We start from the raw sequence: 14731 nt of genomic DNA on the forward strand, positions 1-14731 counted from the left end.
AGCGCTGGCGGTGTTAAGAAACTACACGCGATAATCGCTTATGAAACTGACGAGTCTGACTCATTTCCGCGAATCGGTTCTTTCGAACAGTTCGCTTTGGATGAACTCGTTCAAGCAATCGATTCAGTGATTCGCGGGATCCGTTCACTGCGACTCAGACAATTAATTGAAAAGATCCGGCTCAAAAGAATGATTCATTCAGGAGTCGGACATCGGTATCGACAGCATGGATAGGGATGTTGTGTCCAAAATAGTTGTGACATGAAGTCAGGTAATTTATGTGTTTATAGTAATTCGTTTGACTGTAAGAATGAGCTCTCCATATTTCACCGAATCAATAGCTGTATTAGACACTTGTGCGACTGAAACTATGGTGAAAAGTGATGTAAATAAAGGAGATTGAGATCCAGAATGGCTCAGATCAGAAGATGGTCCTCCAAAAGTGAAAGCAGAAGTTCACGAACAGAGCATTTCAGTTGCTCCACTGCAAACACATGCAGAAACTCCTGCAGGTGAGACTAACTGCACAGGTGAAACTACATTTATTTAAAAATATTTTATGTAATTTCTAATCATTTTCTATAATTATTTATTTTTATGTAATGTATGTTTTTAATATTATTATTATTATTATTACTATTTAATAGTATTTTATTTTGTACAGAGACTTTGTCAAGTTGCAATAACACAACCACAAAAGTGAAAAAAGAAGCAGATCAAGTCCAAACGTATCAAGTTCAAATATATGTTTATATAATCAGAGCAGCAGATTTCAACAATCAAAAACTCACAAACTTCTTCTCAGACAAAGGTGAAGTACATCAAACATGCCACGGCTCTGATCCAGCAGGAGTTTGGCGGAGACACGTTGGAGGGTCTGATGCGTCGGCCCTAAGATGGCCCACCTGGCCAAGGACATCGCCTGGAACCGGGTGTCTGGCATGGCGGTAAGGCGGAAGTTAAATTGCTGTCTGTTCTGATCTGACCTGAATCATATTGCTATCATTTTTCTACCCAGGCAGACATACAGATTTGGTGAAAAATCAAAGAACATTCTTGCGACCAACATTCTACATTAAAACACCATAGCAACATCCTACATTCCTAAACATTTTTAGGAATTTTTTTAGGCAACGTTCAAACGTTAAAAGGGATCATATGACGCTGCTAAAAAGAACAGTATTTGGTGTAATGAAATGTGTTTATGCGGTTTAAGGTTCAAAAAACACATTATTTTCTACATACTGTACATTATTGTTTCTCCTCTATGCCCCGCCTTTCTGACGCACGTCGATTTTTACAAAGCTCATCGGTCTGAAAAAGCGAGGTGTGCTCTGATTGGCCAGCTATCCAGTGCGTTGTGATTGGCCGAATACCTCAAGCGTGTGACGGAAATGTTACGTCCCTTACCATACTGTGATGCCTGCGGCAACCACATGTGACGACCCCGGGCTGGACTCCGCTTCGTCCACGGTGAAAGCTGATCCGGCGATCCACAGCACAAAGTTTATTATAGTAGTTTATAGTATTTTCTCAGCGACCAGCACGGATAAGCTCCAGGCATGACGAAGCGATATCGTCCTCTTTTGGAAGACCAAACAAAGTAGTTTCGCTTTCACAACGACACACACAGCGCCTTCACGACATGGCGGCGGCGGCAACAACAATACTACAGCGAGACTAAAAGTTACGCCTTCTTTCTTTGCATGAAGATGTGGGAAGAGTTGCATAACGCTGCCCACATAGTGAGGTAGACATGTCGGGGCGTGTTAGAACGAGCCGTTTTAGGTAGGCGTGGCTGACTCTTAACTTTTATAAAGAATATCTCTTAGGATTTGAGACTTTAGTCTTTGCAACTTTACAGATCTTCTTTATGCACCAAGAGCTTGTAACACTCCAAAGAGAAAGGAAAAATTGGAATCGCATCATATGACCCCTTTAATTTTTGAGCTTTAGATACTGTATTCATGTCTTTACCTTAAAGGGGTAGTTCACCCAAAAATGAAAATTTGTTGTTAATTTTTCTTGAGTAGAATAGTAAAGAAGATTTGAAGCTGAAACTAAAAGCAAGTCAGCGGCTACCAGTTTTTTAAAAAGCATATCAAGGAGCACAAAATGAATACCCGCGGCTCCTGACGATATATTGAGGTCTTATGAAATGAAACGATACGTCTGTGCAATCCAGAGCCTCACGCAAACAGCGAAATGCGATTGTTTTCTTTCGGGCAGTTTGTTTCTGGTTCAAATAACTGATTCGCCAGTTTGTTTACATCAGTGATGGGCAAACTTGGCCCTTCCAGGCCACTTTCTTGCAGAGATTTGATCCAACCCTGATAAAACCCACCTGCCTGTAGCCTTCTAGTAGTCTTGAAGACAGTGATTAGCTGGTTCAGGTGTGCTTGATTAGGGTTAGAGCTAAAGGGCCTGGAAGGGCCACGTTTGCCCACCCCTGGTTTACATAATCACACAATGATGTGACGTATACACAATTATATTATTATTAAAGCACCCAGTAATGATGTGAAACCTGGATGTTTTATATGTGTAAAGCATATAGTGAATAAACTAGCATTAATATACTCAAGCTATGAGAAACCATAAAAATGTTCATGTCGCCCCTTCATTCATTCCACAGTGATTTTTGTTTTTGTCAACACTAGAGGGCAGAACGGCCAAAAAAATTGAATTACTTAACCAATAAAATCCGTGTTTACTTGCGCAAGGCTTTTATAAATATGAGAAAAGCACCAGATCACAGAGTCTCTGATCAGATTACAGTACATTTAGCATTATGCATTAATTGTACTCATTGCATTTTTACTGTTTTCCAGCTGAATGGTTTAATTGTTGTGTTTTAGTGTGTTGCAGGTTTGCAGGTGAACGTGTGGGCGATCTGGCCTGTTTTAAATGCAGTGGGTGATATAGTCGCACATCACTGCTCAGGCCAGTCGTGTTTGTGTTATTGAATCCGTGTGGGTTCGATGAGCTGATCCCAGATCTGTCTATAAAACACACGTGAAGAGGAAGAGTTCCGCGTGGAGATCTGTGACTTATCCAACATCTGATCTCTCCAATCCTCTCTCTCTCACACACACACACACTTTACAGTTCCTCCGGTCCTCTTCCACCTGTTTATTCTCTTACTATTAAATGACTAAGAAACAACGCCTGCAGACTCAGCATATGGAATAATGCATCCTCAAAAACTTTAATAAAGAGCTTCCCACCTAGACAGCGTTTTTGGGAATCATACTGATTCCTTTGAACGTTCCAAAAGCACACGAAAGTTCCAAAAACCGCGCAGAGTTGTCTATATAGGGATCTCACTATGTTTTGAGACGCAGCCAGTGTGTTATATTCCACACTGAGGTGACAGCGTTAATGTAGATTTGTTTAAGATTGTATCATTGTGTGTTGATGTGAAGAAAACACTGCAGTCTCGCCTCCACCCTTACAAACACTTACAGTGGAAACCACAGTGATTACTGTAAAACCATAATAAATGGACATGGGGCCTCTTAAAACGGTGCAATAAGTTTACTTTTTACTACATGTCTAATGCCACCTTAAAACATTTTTATATAAAAGTAGCCTATGTATTACCATAGTACAGTAAATATATAAAATACCAATACCATGCTGAATGACATATTCATACTATGGCATTTATATGGTAAGGAGTTTCTAAAGGGACGTGGTGATGGTATAAAAGTGAGGAAAACATATATTTCAATGCCTTTGTGTTTCCCAGAGAAACTCTACATTTAAACTCAAAAACTTGTGTTTTCTTGCCAAACTTTGTGTACGCATCCAAAACTTCTGCATTCCCCCTTATGCCGAGTTCACACTGCACGATTTTCAAAGACGTCGCGTCACTGTTGGTTTCACACTGAACGACTATCTGGGGTAGCATTCAGTTGCTGCTGTGTTCACACTGCACGATAGAACGACGACAGGAGGTTATGCCCAGTTCACACTGCACGATTTTAGCCCGATTTTTCACCCACCGACAGGTTTCGCGAAATCGCCGACTAATGCCCGAAATCGGGGGCAAATCGGTGCTCGTTCACGCGAGTGACAATCACGCAGTGTGAATTATGGTAATAGCATGGTACTCTGTGTATGTTTTAGTGAGTGTTACGTTCTGTGTGTCTCTCGGGTTGTGCAGAGGATCCTGGAGGTGGAGCACCGCACCAGGCTGCTGGTGGTGGACCGGGTCACCGATGAGTTCCTGAAGTTTCACGGTCTGCCGTGTACGGAGGATAGGGCGATTGAGATGGGCTCTCTGTCCTCTTGCTCCTCAGCAGCATCCTCTCCCCGCGCCTCCCCACGAGACTCCGCCACTCCTCCCTACAACAGACAGAGCTCTGAGGGCATTTTCATTAATAAGGTGAGACGATCTCTCATGTGAGTGCTTGTACCTGTGTAAGTGAAACATCCCATCACTATCAGATGCTGTTGATTTCTGGATAGGTGGAAACATGACACAACATGGCATATAGTGGCCATACTGTCTCTTTCTCTGTATAAGAACTTCCCTCATATTGGAGACTCCATGAGAGGAAGTCTAGGAGGAAATGCAGTCCAGAGAGGAGCAGTGTGCTATATTTAGATCATACTGTATGAAGAACAAGGTTGGGAATCAAGAATTCTAAACGGTTACATTTAAAAGAAAAAAATACCAGATCCAAGTGGTTCAATGGTTGTTAAATGACTGCATTCTTCTGCTAAAATGATATAATGCAAAATAATACAAAGATAATAAATAAACGACACCTCTTTTTAGCCTATTTTCTTCTCTGACTGCATGTGACACCAAACATACAGTGCATTATTAGAAATTGCAATTTACTATTTTCTAAAAGTTACCTAAATTGTATTTTGAAAAGTTTATAAATCAAATTGTGGTCAATTATTTAATGCTTTTTCACAAGTACTAAGAATCCTTAATGGATTCAGAATTGAAAGCAGAATTTTTGCGTTAATGTTTCATTTAAAGGGACAGTTCACCCAAAAATTCTCACAATGTTGTTCCAAACCTATGTGTTTTTTTCTTCTTCTGTTGAACACAAAAGAAGATATTTTAAGGAATGTTGCAGTTTCTGGTAGCCATTGACTTCCTTAGTATTTTTATACCATATTATGGAAGTCGATGGCTACCAGCAACTGTTTTGTTGCCAACATTCTTCAAAATATCTTTGTGTTCAACAGAAAAAAGAAACTCATACAGGTTTTGAACAGCAGAGAATTTTCATTTTTAGGTAACTCTCCCTTTAAGACTTTAAGTATTCAGACTGGTGAATGGTATTAATTTAATTACTACATGAATTCAATTCAGTGTGCTCTGTTATTGTTAAAGTTAGGTTTATTCTTGATTTAAAAAAAAATATATTATTCTGGATCTGCTTAATAAGCTCTAGAAGAGCTTGTATTGTGCATGTGCTTTTCACAGAAACACCAGGGTTTAGCAAATAAAATGAAGTCTGCATAAGGTCCAATCAATGGAAATGTGTCACTTGATAGAAGCTAGTCAAATTAGGCGTGTGAACATGGACAGGTTATGTGACTTTTTTGAAAACCAAAATCATGCAAAGCAGGGTTATTAAAATAAACATTAACAAAATATTTACTATATCAATGATACTAAAATGACATCAATGCAAATAACATCATATGAATAGGGTTAAATGTGGCTTCACATGTAGCAAGAATAACCTGACCACAGTGTGTTTCATGCAGTAAATTGTTAGCATGTAAGACAAACACTCGAGCTATAAAACTGATCACTAATAATTGTGTGGACTTTTGAGTTTATGCAAGTGATTGGATGCATCTCAAAATATCAGATTTTTGATTTACACTGCTGTGAAGTCAACCATGGCCAAGATTACAGTGTGTGTGTGTGTGGTAAAACATGAGGGATACATTTAGTCCACACACACACCTGCCCTCCATCAGGAGCTTCAGTCTGGCTTCATCTAGAGGTGCTTGCCTGGAGCTGCCTAAGCTCTTTACAGACCTGGATGTGTCCAGTTCAGGTGAGGTGTGTTGACACCTGCCCAGGTAGCAGACGGCTGCCGGATCAGCACACAGCAAGAGTCCTGTGAACAACATAATCCAGAGATGGTCAACTTGCAGTCATGTTATTGTTTGTTTTATTATCAGCTGCAGTGGGGTTCAAACCAACAACCATCTAACAGTATTGGAGAGCAACGAAAAGTAACAAAGTGTTTGAATTCTAGGTTTCTCATTTCTTTTATAAAAATTGACGTGTAAGGCTGGAAAACACTACATGACTTTCACCCTGGAGTCAACACACATAGTTGCTTAAAGTCAGAGTCGACAGAATTCACTTTGATTCTATTCAGTCAAAGGATATTTTGAGCCGATTTGAAAACATTGTTTTTATTTTGTCATGTGTCATCTAGCAACGAGGCGCTTGTTTCTGTGCAAATCAACTTAAAACTTGATAGCTCCGCCTCCTAATTCACAAACATGTTATACAACAGGCACCTCCCCCGGCTTGATTTGACACGCCCCCTTACTGCTGATTGGCTGCAAGTGTGTTTCGGTGTTCGGTCCGATTAACTTTCAACAGTGTTTCTCAGAAATCGCTCACAGCACTTTTAAGCCTTTTTCTAAATCAGTTTTAATAAATCTGACATTCGCAGCCATGAACAACCTGTAGTTTTGCTAATGAACTAAACTACTTGGTGGAAGAATTGTTGATTATTATTAGTATTACTGTATGAATGTATCTATTTTCATCATAATGCTGCTGTCTTCATTATATAAAAGCAAGAAGACACTTGAGGTCTCATAATACAGTGATCTTACCACAGTTAAGGGAGTTACAAAAACACCCATTGCTTGTAGTAAAATCACTGTAACCGACAACCTCTTGTGGTTTGATGCTTTAATTTGATTTTATAGCTTTATTTAGATCTTTTTGCACCAGTGTGGAGAGTGATAACGTCTACAGAAGCTGAACAGAAGGCTAGTTTGACTGTGGTTTTGCTCATTTAAATTATGAGTAGGTTGTTTCTTGGCAAACAGCAGTTTCAAAGCAGCTTCCCCAAACGCAACACAAACAATGCTGCCACTGAAAGAACAGAAACACCGACCACAGCCGTTCAGGTTCAGCTGAATGTCTACTTCACTGTCTTCTGGTAGAGTCCCAGCAGCACTGGAGGAGTGATGAACGGCTCTCCGCTCTACAGAGCTCATGCCCGTCTGGCTTCACCCGGTGAACGCAAGACCGAACCGGAGGCCGAACCCTTCACCAAACTCACAGCCGAGCCTGAACCCGAGTGTGAGCTCCGCACTGACCTCAGCGGATCTCAGACCAGCACACAGGTGAGGTTAGGCAGCAGGGGCTTCATGATGAGATTATTTTGTGGTGCGGATCTGCAAAGTCTCTCATTTCCAACCCGATTACACTCTTAAAAATAAAGGCTCCAATCGGGCGTTTTTGCAGTGATGCTATAGAAGCAGCATTTTTGGTTCCCCAGAGAACCTTTCAGTGAACAGTTCCTAAAAGAACCATTTTGAAGAACATTTAAAAAATCTAAGGAACCTTTTTTTTGACTATAAAGAACCTTTATTTTTAATAGTGTAGGACTAGTATTGGTAGGTATTTGTATTTGAAAGTGTAGTTAGTTTGAATAGACACTGATACGTACAGTACAGTATAAATGTATAGACATTTTAAAAAATGCTTTCACATATCTATGAGTTTAGAGATAAGTATAAGTATGTTTTTATTCCCCATGCAAAGAAAACAGCCAATCATAACAGAGGTCTGTCTTAAAGGTACTGTACTACAGTATACTCTACCGTTCAAAAATCAGTAAGATTTTATGTTTTCGAAACACCAAGGCTGCATTTATTTAATCAAAATTACAGTAATACTGTGAAATATTATTACAATTTAAAATAACTGTTTTCTGTTTGAATGTATTTTAAAGGGGTCATATGATGCGATTTCAAGTTTTCCTTTCTCTTTGGAGTGTTACAAGCTGATTGTGCATAGATAAGATCCCTGAAGTTGCAAAGACTGAAGTCTCAAAACCAAAGAGATATTCTTTATCAAAGTTAAGACTCTGCCACGCCCCCCTAAAACGGCTCGTTCTAACACGCCCCCACATATCTACCTCACTATGTGGAAATATTAGCATAATGCCGCCCAAATGTGCATGCAAAGAAAGAAGGCGTGGTTTCAGTAACCGCAGTTAGTGTTGAAGCAGCATGTCAGGGAGACGCTGTGTGTTTCTAGGAGAAGCAAAAGCACTTTATTTGGCCTTCCAGAAGTAGATGCATTTAGGAATCTTTAAGATTACTTACAACAGAACAGCAATGCATTTTATGGACGACCGTTTCGTGAACCTAGGAGAGGAGGTAATTCTGACTTTGCTATGACAATCTGGCGCTTCTGAATCAGCTACTGTTTTGTTATCATCATATGACCCCTTTAATCGTTTGACAGCACTAGTAAATATACAGAATATAGGCTATACACAGTATGTTGAACAAATAACTTTCACTGTATTCTTCTGATTTATCTCACTCTGGAAATTAAAGAGATAGTTCAACCAAAAATGGTTTGGTAACCAAACAGCTGATGGTAGCCATTGACTTCCATAGTATGGAAAAATACCATGGAAGTCAATTCAACCAACATTCTTTGAAATGCCTGAAATTCTTTTGTGTTCAACAGTAGAAAGAAACTCATACAGGTTTAGTACAACTTGAGGATGAGAAAATTACTTTTTCTCTCTCCAGGAGGAGACAGCGTTGGAGGAGGATGTGGTATCGAAGGACCTGCGTCCGCGCTCGTGTCACATGACTATAGGCGAGCAGGGCTACGGCTTCAACCTGCACTGCAAGAAGTCGCGCACGGGTCAGTTCATCCGCTCGGTGGACCTCGACTCTCCGGCGGAGCGCGTGGGCCTGAGGCCCAGAGACCGGCTCATCGAGGTGATGGCACGGGGTTACAGCGGCCTCCATTAGCCCAGATTAGCAGCACTGGATCAGAATAGATTCAATTTCTAGAGAGAGGCAGATTACGCTAAGAATACTGTTTGCTTCGTGAGGGGAGGATCCCGTTTTAGAGCAGAGAGTCCGTTTGTGTGTGTGTGAGTGTGTGTGTGAGTGAGTGTGAGTGTGTGATGCCGTGATCATCACAGATCGCAAATCCATCCTAATGGATTTAATTTGCGGCTGTTTTCTGTAATTATCACTGACAGATCAGTAATTATGACTGACAAACCGTGTTTAATTCACTCAGCAGTGTTTGTCTCTGAATGCATTTGAATATCGTTAGCAAAACATGATTTATAGTCAGTTATTAACTTCATGAATTATAGTTTGAATAGTTTGAAGCACCACCTCAAATGGCAACTTGTGTAAATGTGAATAAATATATACATGTAAATATTTTCAAAATATATATATGCATGTGTGTGTATTTATATATACATAATAAATATACACAGTACACACACATATATTATGTACACAAAAACTTTTATTTTGGATGCGATTTATCATTTGACAGCACTAATTTTTACATTTTTGAAGAAAATCACATCACAAATGTTGTGTGATGGTTGAGCTCCAAAAGTTATGTAACAACAACAATAATAATTTAATAATATAGTATATTATCAATTAATTAAAATGAGAAATTATTATTATTAATGTATTTATCATTATTATTATCATTATCATTATGTGCTTTCCTGTAGCTCAAACAGTACAGTATGGCGCTGGCAACAGTAAGGCCAAAACTTAGAACTAATTTCAAAATCTAATTTAATAATTTTTAAAAAATCATCTAATTTAAACGTTTAGATCTGCAGTACAATGTGACATTAGGAGGAAAATGGAATCTCACAAAATGCAAGATGTATTTTAGACGCAGCACTTTATGAATAAGATTCCTCAGAAGTGTAATGATGTGGTTGTGACGCACTTTTTTAGAAAGTCATTGACAAAGCTTTTATTATTTCGCATATAAACACCTTCCTCCTGTAAGAACCTCAGGAAGCCTCAGACTTTCACATGCATTACATCAGTTTCTGTGTTGGACCGGCAACGGCAGCCTACACACCCCAAACTCTATTATCAGACAGAGACAGCTGGAGAAACAGAAAAATGTCAGATGAAAGTTTGTCATGTAAGGCTTCTTCAAAGAGAGGAAGAGGAAGAGGAAGCTCCACAGAAAGTGGGAGTAACGCAGCCTCAGACTCCACCTGCTGGACAAATACTGACTGACAATTATTATGTGTTGCACCTGAGCATATTGAGAGAAATTATTTAAATATAATTTAATATTATAATAGATTATATTAAATTATAATATTTAGTATATTATAATAAATGAATATAATCAACACTATAATAAATAGTGCAGTATAACAATATTATAAAATATTACTATGTAAAATAATATAATAAATAGATAAATATAATTAATAATATACTGTAATAAATAAATAATATAGTTAAGTATAAGAAGTGTACATGTTGTGTGTCCATGATACTGTTCTATTGGTTCAACCTCTCTTTGTTTTAAAGTATTGAGACAAATGATGAATTAAATGTAATATAATATCATATTATTCTAATAAAATAAAATATATAATATATGTTATGTAATATAAAATAATATTGAATTTCTTACATTATAATATAATAAAAGTAGTTAATATAATAAATAATTTTGTTCACTACAATAATATATTTATTATATTATGGTTTTATTTAATATTAAAATATATTATATGATTTTTATTTTATTAGAATTACCTTCTATATGTAGAATCAAAATAATATTTTATATAACATAATAAATAAATGAAAGTAATAATATATTAAATAATATTAGTGTAATATATTACTATGTAATATAAAAATAATATTGTATTTATTATATTATATAATAAATAAACATAGTTAATCATATAAAAAATAAATAAAAATGTTTCAATAAAAAGTGTATTTAAGTAATAGGGAAAATGTATTATATTGTAATATAATAAATCAATTAAATTATGTGATATACCAATAGTATATTTGTATGATATAATAAATAAACATATAGTTCAGTATAGTTGTGTATGTCGTGCTGTTAGATGTATAGGTTCAGTCTCTCTTGTTTTTAATGTAGGTGGAGCTTGAGTTGGATGCATTGGGGTTCAGTTAAGGCCTGAACTGGAATTTTGCGATCTATATAGTATAGAAAGTGTGCAGTAGTGAGTATTCAGTCAGAGTCAGCTCTCTCCTCTGTCTGTCATGTTTGCAGGTGAACGACAGGAGTGTCGAGGGCCTGCGTCACGCGGAGGTGGTGGCATTGATCAGAGCGGGTGGCACAGACACACGGCTGCTGGTGGTGGATCCCGACACAGATGAGCTCTTCAACCGACTGGGCATCGTGCCCACATCTATTCATCTTAAAGGTACAGTGCGTGTTTTCGCATGGACAGTATATTAATATTAATAGAATTTTCCTATATGGGAGTTCTGAGAAAGTCCACAGAAGGAAACCGAACGGGAAAGATGAATTTTAGATGCTTTGTATTTACTTAACCTCACCTGACTGCTACTGTGTTCACTAGTTTATGCAAAACACGGCTGATGCTTCGTGCAAACATTAGTAACGTTCAGTGCACTTAGAAACTAGCTCTAATTCACAACTAGGCGACGTGTCAGTAATTATCTTACCAATGAATTTCTGTCAAACAGAAGACTGTGTGGACGGGCCGATCATAGAGAGTCTTGGAACGACATATCCAACCGCACACAGCCCTGTGTCTTCTTCTTCACCGGTCCCAGACACCCCCAAGATCTCTCCACCAATCATCAACATCACACTGACTGAGCCACCAATCAGCAACGGCTCCCCAAGACACCAGAGTCACAGAAGCTCCTCCTCTCGATCCACTTTATCAGAGACGAGCGCTGAAATCAGCAGCTTTGACAGCAGCAACAAGGTGTGTGCCAGGAAAATCACTCAGTAAAATTACAGTGGCTTAGTTATTAAAAAAAATATATATATATATTGCGATATATTGATATTGAATTCGACCAGATTAGATCAACCTCCAGAAACGAGTGAAAGGGTGAGAGAGGAAAGGCTCGAGTTTGGATTCAGGCTGATCTGACAGAAATCCAACACGTTTGTTCTTGATGCACATCATTTTATGGGCTCAACTGAGCTTAATTTGGCATTTGTTGCTAGTAAGTGCTTCACATTCAGCCAGTTGGTTGTTTTACCCAATAATGCGCAAGCTCCCTTCTTGAAGTCACTTCACTGCCATCGCATTTCTACTCTTTCTCAAACACAACAGCAGTTTCCACAAAGCAGACAATAAGGAAGGAATACAAAGAGAGTGAGAAAAGAAGGAAAGACATACTGAAGGAAAGGTGAGGAGAAAGTGAGCAAAAGATGGCAACTGAACATTGAGCTGAGAAGCCTAAGGTTGTAGGTTCAAACCCCTGAAGAAAGAAGTTACCATTAGAGAAAATGCACAGTAAGTTGTGTTGGTTGACAATGAACGATCAGAAGAAAAGAAAGAGGAGGTTCAGTCAGAGATCTTTACACAGTGAAGTTGAGTTCATCTTTATGCTAGTGTAGCCTACTCCTAAATCCTTAGCAGAAATAGCTACACTTAAACTATACAACAGAAACATTGATGACATCCTGCGCTACACAGATTTTCGTCCAATCAGACGCTCTCTAGAATTAGCATATTAGCTAATGGCTAATGGGACGATCTCCTCAATATGTCCCAAGCTCAAAGAATATTTATGTATTTATTTTCTTGCCATGTTCTCATGAATGCTGGTTTAACATTGCTAAATGATATTGAATATTGGGTATGTATAGACCTTATAGTTCAACTGGCTGTCATTATCGTCTTATTCTAGATCAATATTAACCAGTCTGTTCGAGCAGTGAACCTCATCTGTTTCTGACCGCCGCAGTCTCTGTGTGGATTTCAAAAATCTAAAGTAAAACAATGTCTTTAAAAATGTGTACACATGTACAGAAATCTAGCTGTTAATAATTAATAACATAATTGTGTATTCTGAAAACGTAAAGAAATACAACAATGCAACTGATTACAGAAAAGCCCTAATATATTTACATCTGAGGCATGTTGTTTTAAGTCAATTTTGTTTCGAGTCGTTCTACATTTAAACTTAGACCACATTATTAGATTACCTTTTGACTTTATGAACGCACATAAATGACAGCTTAAAGGGGTCATAGGATGTTACATGCACTTTTACAAGTTGTTTGAACTGAAATGTGTGTTGGCAGTGTGTGTACACAACCCCCCTATAATGATAAAAATCCCCCCGGTGTTTTTTTTTTTTTTATCGTTAAATCTTTCCCCCTTTCTCAAATCGAGCCGATCTCAGATGCCTGTCTGTGTGACATCACACAGACAGGCCCCTCCCACGATAGTTTGATTGACAGCAGCGTTTCAGCACTGACTGGACTGGTGTCTTACCTTAGACCCGCCCTGAGTGACTGTCATCAGTCCGCCATTGTTTCACCGCCGGAGCAGATGTAGACAAGAACAAGACAAGACAAGACTCCGAAGCGATTGAGGTGTTCTGTTGTTGGATGTAATAATGAACATAGCAGTCCTCATTTACTCCCGACATCTGAGCCGCTGAAGACGCAGTGGATTACATTGTTTCTGAAGGGAATTCTCCCCCGGTCAACATAAATGTGTTTATGTTCGCGCGAATCATTCATGATCCAGCTACAGAAGAAGTGAGTATAATGTTTTGTAATGAATCTTTGCAAATCGCCTTTCCTAATAATGTGCTAATTAGCAAGTTTCACGATGAATGCGGCTAAAGTAACCCGTCTCTGAGAGCAGCTCGGAAGAGAGGGGCGGGGTCAGCAGAGCTCATTAACATTTAAAGGAAAATGCTACAAAAACGGCTTGCTCTGAAAAGAGCTGTTTTTGACAGGGTAAAAAAGGTGTTTTACAAATTTTAACCAAACTATGTTACAGACTTTTCATTAAGACCCTAAAGAATCATATCAACTTGTAGAAAATGGGCATCCTATGACCCCTTTAATGATTTTTTTTTTATCTCCCCCTCTTTTTGTCACTGGTGTTACCTTACTTCTTTGGCAATATTATGAAATATTATTTCTCAATTTTTTTTCAGCACATGTAGTCAGAGTGACAGAAAAATAACGATAATGCAACAGATAAGGTGATTATGTTTTGTTTATTTTAATCAGGTTTGTTAAAAGTGTGATTGAATGATGTTAGTTCATTTGTGCAACCATGTATTTGCTATAACAATTAGAAAAAAAAACAAATATAAACAAGTAATGATGCAATCCAACTCTTGAGTGTTGCAGAATTAAATGGATGTAAAATTATCATTTTTTATTTAATGTTACAGAAAAAACACGGTAACACCAGTGACAAGACCAAAGATCCTTATTCTTCAACTTTAATTAAGTAAATGAGACTATTTTAGCATACATTTGGCAATTAGTGAAAGCAGTTCGTAAAAGAACATAAACTGATCTTCACTGGTGCTAACCATAAGGAAGGTGACACCAGTGACAATTTTCATGAAAAATGCATTTTACAAAATGTCTGCTGCAAGGTATCAAACCACATGTTGTCAGTCATGGTATGCTCACTAAATGAAGTAGTTCAATCCATTTGTATTCTAGTTTTTTACAGTT

The 14731-nt window shown here is 38.1% G+C and overlaps 1 protein-coding gene across 1 annotated transcript; it reads left to right on the forward strand.

Moving 5' to 3' along the window:
- The first annotated feature begins 271 nt into the window (after positions 1–271).
- On the forward strand, positions 272–12020 carry LOC107598530 (Na(+)/H(+) exchange regulatory cofactor NHE-RF1-like). The gene is made up of 7 exons (XM_016289902.1): positions 272–530; positions 806–947; positions 4169–4390; positions 7174–7356; positions 8782–8976; positions 11306–11459; positions 11746–12020. Exons 2-7 carry the CDS (start codon positions 897–899, stop codon positions 12018–12020), a joined length of 1080 nt encoding a protein of 359 aa, XP_016145388.1. The 5' UTR covers positions 272–530; positions 806–896.
- Positions 12021–14731: the final 2711 nt, after the last annotated feature.

This window comes from Sinocyclocheilus grahami, unplaced genomic scaffold (genome assembly GCF_001515645.1).
Source record: "Sinocyclocheilus grahami isolate Dianchi unplaced genomic scaffold, SAMN03320097.WGS_v1.1 scaffold252.1, whole genome shotgun sequence".
Classification (NCBI taxonomy): domain Eukaryota; kingdom Metazoa; phylum Chordata; class Actinopteri; order Cypriniformes; family Cyprinidae; genus Sinocyclocheilus; species Sinocyclocheilus grahami.

Coding starts and splice junctions, on each gene's coding strand:
- LOC107598530 (XM_016289902.1), top strand. CDS start 897: ATGGCCCACCTGGCCAAGGACATCGCCTGGAACCGGGTGTCTGGCATG. Junction 7,357..8,781: donor GATCTCAGACCAGCACACAG/GTGAGGTTAGGC, acceptor TTCTCTCTCCAG/GAGGAGACAGCGTTGGAGGA. Junction 11,460..11,745: donor CACATCTATTCATCTTAAAG/GTACAGTGCGTG, acceptor TCTGTCAAACAG/AAGACTGTGTGGACGGGCCG.